The sequence below is a fragment of the Notamacropus eugenii genome, chromosome 5 (genome assembly GCF_028372415.1).
Source record: "Notamacropus eugenii isolate mMacEug1 chromosome 5, mMacEug1.pri_v2, whole genome shotgun sequence".
Lineage (NCBI taxonomy): Eukaryota > Metazoa > Chordata > Mammalia > Diprotodontia > Macropodidae > Notamacropus > Notamacropus eugenii.
In genome coordinates, this window is record NC_092876.1 from 74,403,139 (window position 1) to 74,411,864 (window position 8,726).

Below are 8,726 nucleotides of genomic sequence, written 5' to 3' on the forward strand. Positions count from 1 at the left end.
TGGATGAAGTGGGTTCAAGTCCTTCCTCTGACAACTTAACAGGAATCCCGGGCAAGGCACTTAACATCTCAGTCTCTTCTCATCTGTAAAAGAAGGGGGTTGGATTTAGTGCCTTTTGAAGGTCCCTTCCAACTCTAAATCTATGATCCTAAAACTCTGATTAGGAACTGAAGGAGTTTAAGGGAAGGCCACCACTCTTCTCTCCTGCATTTGTCTCAATTTTCCAGCCACACAAGAAGGGCTTTAGGGAAAATCCAGGCCAGACAGCCCTTTGTGGAAACTAGAATCACTTCTCTGGTCAGCCATGTTACTCTACCTGCCATTCTGCACAGTACATATTCCTGAGACCTTGGATGATGATTCTGGGCTTAAAGTCCTCTGGAACCAGGGTAGAATCACTTATAAAAGAAGAAGCGCCAGGCCCTTTGCTTGGCCCTAGTCCCACTCCCAAACTTCCTGAGTTAAAAAGAGGTGGCAGTACAAATTCCTGTGTATAAACAATAGTAACCTTTTCAAGGATGTGACATTTTCCCTCTTTCCTATAAACTCTCTAGCTCAGCTATGGTGATGGACTTTGTCCATCTGGGTGAGCTGTGATGTGTAATAATGGTTACTGGCCCATGTTTGTTTAGTTGGGGATTCTCTGAAGCAGGGAGTGTGGAGCCCAAAATGGAGTTGATAAATATACTTCACTTCACACAGGGAATCTCCATCCAAAGTACTCATATGTGCACATCATATCTCACTTCTCACAACTCCTACAAAGTAGGTCATAGGGAAGCTAAGGAGACAGAACAGCCAGGCCCACATTCTATTTGGCATTGTCCATGGTCACTAAGTGAGGCCCTGGAAATTGGGTTCTGTACACTGGGGCACGGCCATCTGCTGACTCAAAAGTTTGTCCATGATGCTGATTTCAGCATCTTGCTTCCCGATGTTGTCAAATGGAGTCCAGGAGAGGTCATGCTGAAGCTTGTAGGCACCAAGGAAATCATGTGGACAACTTTCCCCCCATTCCTAGAGAAGGCAAAAAAGCCAGATAAATATACTATACATTTCTATGTTTAAAAAACCCCGACCCCACTACATTCTCATGCTGTGATTTCTACTATAGTTGTAAAAGTCAGTTACCTAGGAAGTTGTCCAAGTCTCATACATATATGCTGATGTATGAGAATCATTCATTTGTCTCTTTAAGATGGAAAGACTAGAATTCAAGAATCTCCCAGGACTGGTCAGACATGGCTCATTAAATAGGGAATGAAATAAATTACTAACAATTAAATTATAACATTGAAATTATATGTATGTAGACATAAATATGCACATATGGATATGCACACATGGATATATGTATGTATAAAGCTAAACTCTGAGCCTTCCCCTAGATCTCTTGACAGTGCATGGGCACCACTGCAGCACACAGGTTGTCCATAAGTTATCTTTTGCTTTCTGTAAACTTATTTCTCCCATTACTGCTTCATGCTGTTCTTGAGATGATACAATTCACCATCTCCACAATCCTCAATAAAATTTTACAAATGAGTAGTGTTACCCTTGACTAATATATCTGCCTGGCAAGATCCAGGTTTTGCTAGGTAAAGTGGTTTCTGGGTTTCTTTTGATCTCTTATGACAACTGATTTCCATTAGTCAGATTTCTTAGGAAATGGTGATAGTTTCTATCAGTATCTGGTCTTTTATCCATTTCCCATGTTTTATCATCATTAGATTGTCTAAAAATGTCAAGCTAAAATTACTTTAAATTGAACCAAATTCCTACTTACTTTCATTATTCTAATTTGCTGTTGATTCTGAGCTTGTCTCTAACAAGTCAACAGTCTGATATAGATAGCTGCTTTGGAATTCTCCTAGTTATTTGCTGTCTGTTAATATGTAATCAGTTTCATTGTCCAAGATTGTAATTCAATGGTTGTCACGTACTTTGCCCCCTGATTCTCCCCTTAAACAAAATATTCATGCTACAAGGCTTGTAGTCTACATGCCTTTGGCCTCCTTCCTTCCTTCCTTCCTCCTGAGGCATATAGTTTCTAACATATTTTCACCTTCCCTTACTCCCCACCTTCACATGGAAGTCACTGAGTTAGGAGGGTCTTCTACAACAGATGTTGACACAGAAGCTACAATTGCCTTTGTGGTGTTTTTACTTATGTTCACGAGCATTTCAACAGACGATCACATGTCTCAGGGAACGATGCTTCTTGTTTTCTTTGAATGAACCATAAAACCAACTCTGCCAATGCCTTATCTGTCTAGGGAGAGCATGGTGTACATGCACAGCGCTGGTACACCTCTGATGCTTATTACCTGTGTGATCTTGGGGCAATCACTCATTCTCCCTTGGCCTGAGTTTCCTCATCTTTAAAGTAAGGGGGGCTGGACTAGATGGCCGCTTCCTTCCAGCTCAATATCTATGAGCCTATGATCACTCCATTTAGCTGCCACTTCCTTCTATCTCCTGGTTTTATTTATAGAAAGAATAAATATTGTTGTGATTTTCTTCTTCCAGTACCAGATCCATTTGTTGGTCACGGGATCTCATTCTTTGTTAGTGCTTAATGTTTATAGATGATCTAAAAACTGATTCTGTTAGAACCCTGCTTCCACTCCATGATCACCCCCTCTCCCACCCCTAGGCACCAGTGCTACAAAAGCAGAAAAGGCGCCATATAAGACTCAGGAGCATCTTTATATTTCTTTATTTTATTTTTTTAGTTTTCATAGCTAATGAATTAAGCACTTTGTGGAAAGGCTATTTGTGGCAAACCTTCTCATATGCATGATCCTTGGAAAGCAAAGTCTGTTGCTAGGAGTATACCTAGGCTCATCCCCTCCCCTCCAAAAATAAAAAAATCCCCTCCAAAATGTGAACCAGAATTCATTTCCTCCTCTGCAAATGCCTTCTTATGGACTTCACAAAGAGATTTCTTAAAGAGTAAATTGGCTTACTTGTTTGCTCAAAAGGATCCTGTCTCATAATGACAAAGAATGCAGTTCTCCTACCTGTGGCGAAATGATGGAAAAGTATTGCTGTCCATTGTTCCGCTGATAGAGGTAGTAAATATTTCCAGGTTTTTTCACCACATTACAAGCTACATGGTGCAGTTCAGCATCTCTCTGAGCCTCTTCCAATACCTAGGCACCACAAAAAAAAACAACAACAAATGAAACAATGGACAGAATCCGTACTCATAGTCATCTAGCTAAAATTCTAGATCATTTTTCTGTCTGAAGGAGACTTTGGTTTTCTGGCTTTTCTCACAATAGTGAAAATCAGGCTGAAATATTTGGGCAGTTTTGAGGAAATGAAAATGAGACTATTTTTAATACACAGCACACCCCTGAGTTTTCTCTCTCAATCAGATATTCTCAATTCTGTCTTTTATGGTCCCTTAGCTTCTACTGGTCTTTTTTTTTTTTTTCTTTTTATTCCTGCCCCCAGCTGTATACTTCCCAGGAAGGTTAAGAGGATTCTTTTTGTGTCTGCATCCCCTATCTGGTCCAAATGTCTCCCTGCCCATCCCCACAGATTTCCTTGAGAGAGAGGAGCTATGACTGACTTATGTTTATATTCTAACTGGCTTGTTTGCAAATGTAAGTGCAAGAGCAAGGCCTAGCATTAGAGAATTGTGCAACAGTTGCCCTTGATTAGAACATTTTGTAATGCTTAAGGATGAAATAGTTCAGGACTGAGATTTTTGCTGGTTGAGGTTACTACAAATTGTATCCAAATCTGTATCCTTTGTGTCATTTTTCTTCTTCTTAAGAACTCCCCAAACTGGACTGAAGCCTGAGAAGCATGCCCTCCAGGACCAGACTGTTGAACTGATTATTCCACAAGTTCTCTTCACCTCACCCTGACTCCACTGCCTATTGATCTCACAGAGCTACGTGGTTAACACTTTGCTTGCTCAAGCAGACTGTGGTAGTTTTATATACATATAAATAAATAAATAAATGCCTAACTTCAGCCTGGAAAATACGCATAAAAAATTAAGAAGCCTGTCCCCAAACCCTGGGTGCAAAAGCAGTACTTTCCTTACCTTCTTGGCCTGTGTCTGCAAATGCCGGATTTGATCAGCTATAACTGTCAGCTTGTTGGTAGCATTTGCTCTGATAAATTCATCAGCCTATGAAAGAGAAGAAAATTCACTGAAGGTTTGAAAGGGATAAGCCTTTTATGAGCTAAAACTCTCACTGAAAACCCTTACAACATAAGCAAACATCTATTCAATCAGACAGGCAGTTAACAAGTATTTATTAAGTCCTTACTATGTACCAGGTACTGTACTAAGAATGGGGGACATAAAGAATGGCAAAAATAAAAACAAAAACCAACCATGGTTTTTGCCTTAGAGAAATTCACATTCTAATGGGAAAAACAACATGCAAAAAAAAAAATGAACAGCAAGATGTAAATAGAAGGTAATCTCACAGGGAAGGCAATAGCAATTGGGGGTTAGGGAGTAGGAAGGAGGGAGAACAGATCACCAGGAAATTCGACCTGCAAAAGGTGGGATTTGAACAGTCTTTAAAGAAGCCATGAGCGGGAAGGATGAAGAATCAGAGCATTCCAGGAACGGTGTATTATCATTGAAAAAGGAGCCAGGCGATATGGAGTGCCACGTTCCTGGAACAGCAAGTATGTGGAGGGAAGAAAAGTATGAGACTGGAAATGTAGGAAGATAGGTTATGAATAGCTTGACAAGAAAACATCAGATTTTATATCTAATCCTGGTGATTGCAGGGAGCCACTAAAGTTAACTGAATTAGGGGAGTGATAAGGTCAGACTGGCACTTTAGGAAAATTACTTTGGTATCTGAGCAGAAAATAGAGACTGGAGTGGGGAACCTTGAGGCAGGAAAACCAACTAGAAGGTCATTGGAATAGTTCAAGTTTAAGGTGATAAGGGGATGATAAAAGGGAGTTAGGGGTGACCAGGCCACATCTGTGTGAGTGGCAAGAAGTGATGGGGAAGTTGGGAAGGGACTAAGACAGAAGACAGACAGAAAAATAGTTACTGTTCATGACCTTAAGGTTTTTACAACTTGAAGTTATCCTAATGACTCAATAGCCACAGGCATCAGATCTATGCACTAATCCTGGCCATGTCACATATTGGTCGATAAACATTTATTACATTATTAAGTGCCAGCATGGTGCTAAGTACTTTACAAATATTATCTTATTTGATCCTCACAATAATCCTGAGAGGTAGATGGTCTTATTATCCCCCATAATGTTGAAAAAACTGAGGCCAACAGAGGTTAAAGGACTTGCCCAAGGTCAGAACACAGGTTTTCTTGACTCCACACCCACTGCTCAAAGTGACCTGGCTGCCAGAGGAATTCCATATCCCTTCCAAACCACCTACTCCACATTTTTTTTTAATATGAAAAAATAGGTGTGTAATAGAAGGACTGGACCTAGCACAGTGCTACTGGAGAGCTCCTAACAAACTCTCTATAGCTACCAGCGAGATCCCTTGATGTTCCGTACCCATTCAAAATGAGCAAGAAGAAGAAAGAACTCTGAAGCATTCCTGTGTAACTCGAATTCCCCAATATTATATCTTCCTCGGCAGTTATGTTGCTAAGTGATGTAATTCAATCCTTTTATCATTTCATCACCCTACTATATGCAATGCATCATGCTAGGAAAGACAGATGAATAAAAAACACTAACCTCTGATTACAATCTAGGAGGATCCATTTAAGGACCTCACTCTAAAGTAAAGATGTGGTGGGTTACTCAGGCTGTTATCTTCCCTCACTCCTGCCATATAATCAGCCTACTTCCTTTTCTGATCTTACATTTCTCTGATGATATCTCTTATAACTACTACTTGTATACAGATCATTATTGGTATAAAGGCATATTACAAATTGGAATATGTACATGTACATACAAGGAGTATGAAGTAATATTTTAACTTGTTCATGTGATACATATACACATACACACACATATATACATGTATACACATATACTTCTCAATGTTACCTAATTGTTTCTTGCATATTTCTTGTATGTCTTGTCTCAACTAACCCCCCAAAAAAGAACCAATTCTTATATTCTCTATTTCTGCACCCCACAACTAGCTTCTAAGACAGTTCTGAGAATATAGTAGACACTCACTAATTGCCTTTCACTATCCATAGAATATTTACAGAATCAGCATGTAATCTTGGAAGGTAAAAACTGTGCCTTCTATATTCTAGGCCAGTTTTCTGCACAGTAGTCTGACACTACACCACCTGAGTAAATGACCATCTTTTGACCCACAGAAATACTTTTCTTCCCCCTCTAGAAAGCAGAAGATATGAGTCACAGAAAATAATCAGAACTTGAATTTTTCCTTCACTGGAAAAAGGGGCCAAGAAATAGATCAAAGGTGCAGGTGGGGAAATTGGCCACCTGTACTTAGCATCATTAAAGCTCTGTAAGGCAGATTAAAAAAAGGGAACATTTTTTCAAAACCATCATCAAGTATCACAGTGTTTATAAAACACAAGTAATCTCAAGAGGTAAAGTACAGAAGAAATAATGTGTGATGAAATTTCCAATGCAAATGAAATCTATGTGAGACTGAAAATTGAGGAAATTTGGGAAAATCATCTACTGTACTGTTATCCATAGGTATAGGTAACCCCATACTAAGACATTCCATAGATTTTTAAGTGAGATTATCTAGATCAACCCACAACTGAAGGCAGCATGATATTGTAGAAGGAACATTAGCTCTAGTGGGAAAACTATGGATTCAAATCTCATTTCTGATAACTTCTATCTGTGCAACCTTGGGCAAGTCACTTAACCTTCTTCCAGTTTCCTCATCTGTAAAATGGAAGGGGTTGGACTTGAAGGTCTCCAGAGGTCCCTTCCAGTTCTGATCACTATCAACAAGCATCTACTATGTGCCAGGCACCGTGAAGACAAAAATAGTCCTTCTGCCCTCAAAGAATTTCCTGTCTAAGGGGGAAACATGCAAACAACTAAACATAAACAAGTTATGTAAATATCTAAACAGCTGGGACCACTGTCATCAGGTGACAAAGGTCTCCCCAGCCTCCCAAGGGCAGATTCTCCTTAATCTTGCCACGGGCTAGGATGCCCTCCTCCAGCATTTTTTCTCATCCAAAAAAAGGCTAAGACCTCTCCCTATTCCCACAAAGCTCAAGTATTCTCCCAGTCTCCCCACAAAAGCCAGGTCCTCTATCTCTCCTCCTCCCTATCCCCCGCAAAGTCCTCTCCCTCCTCTTCCCCAGGTCGTCTGTGTCCCCCTCTTTCCTCACCCCAAGTATTTTCTCTCCCTCCCCTTCCACCCAACACGACCCACGCACTCTCTCCCACTCCCCAGATATTCTCTCCTCCTCCCTTCTCCCTTCCCCGTCCCCCCCGGGGTCCCCCTCACCTTCTGCACCTGCTGGGCCAGCTCCACGAGGTCTTCCGGGTTCCCCACGCGGCGGGTGCGGTGGGGGTTCACCAGGCCGAGGTCGCCTGGGCAGGCCGGGATGACAGAGCCGGGGTCAGCCGGGCTGACGGCGTCGCAGTCGTCGGGGTCGGCAGGGTCGGGGTAGGACTCTACGGAGGTCCCTGCAGGCGGAACATAGGCCCTGAGCACATGGCCAGAAGACACCAGGTATTCCCCTCGACCTTGCTGCCCCTCGACCTCCTTATGCGGCTGTGGCTCCTGCCCGTCGCCCGCCTCGTCCCCCACCACAGCCTCTTCCGAGACCGCTGCCTGAAGAGCCGCCATGTTCTCCGCTCAATTCTACAGAATCCGGCCAGCTGACGCATGCGCAGTGAGGAAGAGGCGGGCTGCGTCCCAATGGAAGGGGTACGTCAAGGGGCGTGGCTTTGGGCTGAGGTCGCGCCCCCTAGGGCAGGGCAGACTGGCCTAAGCTTGCGGCCTCCGGGAAGTTGGGCTTCGACGTGGGGATAGGTCGTTTAAAGTGGCTTTTAGGAAGCCCTTGGGGGCAGGGCTCTGCTCTGAAGGTGCCGCCTCCATTCTGAGGAGAGGAGAGGATTAGAAGGATGATCTTTCTATCTAGGCCGGGGGTGGGATTCTGCTGTAGGAGAGCGGCTGCCTTCTGAGAGTTCAGATCTGAAGGCTTACCTCTGCCCACGGAGGCAGGGGCGGGGACGTAGCTACGCTCTGATTTGGGGAGGGGCTCCGCTCTGGGGAAAGACTGCTGGCAGTGGGGCTCTAGTCTAAGACTTCACCTCCATCCTGAGGGACGGAAGAAAGGAAAGAGGAACCTAGGCGTGGTGAATCAGTCTAGAGGCGGGGACAGTGGGGGGGAGGAGGGGGTTGTTCCCTTGGTCCCTAAGCGTGTATTGGTCTAGGGGCGGGGCTTCACCCCCGGGGGCAGGCGTAGGTCTAGAGGTGGGACTAACCTTTTGGGGAGGTCTAAGGACAAAACTCATCCTGTGGAGGCGGGGCATTGGTCTAGGGGCGGGGTTTAACCTATTAGGGGCGGTGCATAGATCTAGGGGCGTGGCTCATTCTCTGGGGTCCTCTAAGAGCAAGGTTTCACCCTATAGGGGCAGAGCGTGGATCTAGGGGCGGATATTAAATCTTTGGGGGCGGGGCTCACTCTCTGGGGAGGTCTTAAAGGTTCATCCTGTGGGAGCGATGTGTGGGTCTAGGGGCGGGGCTCTCCCTTTAGGGCAGTCTGGGGGCGGGGCTATCCTGTGGGGGA

The 8,726-nt window shown here is 43.7% G+C and overlaps 1 protein-coding gene across 2 annotated transcripts; it reads right to left on the reverse strand.

Moving 5' to 3' along the window:
* Positions 1-706: 706 nt before the first annotated feature.
* On the reverse strand, positions 707-8,676 carry C5H1orf50 (chromosome 5 C1orf50 homolog). Of its 2 annotated transcripts, XM_072609710.1 has the most exons (5): positions 8,622-8,676; positions 7,436-8,033; positions 4,064-4,150; positions 3,024-3,155; positions 707-1,017 (listed from the first exon to the last, which is right to left on the reverse strand). In XM_072609710.1, the coding sequence occupies exons 2-5, from the start codon at positions 7,778-7,780 to the stop codon at positions 835-837; spliced, it is 747 nt and encodes a 248-aa protein (XP_072465811.1). In that variant the 5' UTR covers positions 7,781-8,033; positions 8,622-8,676; the 3' UTR covers positions 707-834. The 2 variants fall into 2 exon arrangements, with proteins under 2 accessions (XP_072465811.1, XP_072465810.1); XM_072609709.1 differs by lacking the exon at positions 8,622-8,676 and having other exon boundaries at positions 7,436-8,283.
* Positions 8,677-8,726: the final 50 nt, after the last annotated feature.

What these genes read in the sequence shown, in the direction of transcription:
- C5H1orf50 (XM_072609710.1), bottom strand. Translation starts at nt 7,780, where the DNA reads ATGGCGGCTCTTCAGGCAGCGGTCTCGGAAGAGGCTGTGGTGGGGGAC. An exon ending in TGGCCCAGCAGGTGCAGAAG is followed by an intron (nt 4,151 to 7,435) that starts GTGAGGGGGACC and finishes TCTCTTTCATAG; the next exon opens with GCTGATGAATTTATCAGAGC. An exon ending in TTTCCATCATTTCGCCACAG is followed by an intron (nt 1,018 to 3,023) that starts GTAGGAGAACTG and finishes TGCCTTCTCTAG; the next exon opens with GAATGGGGGGAAAGTTGTCC.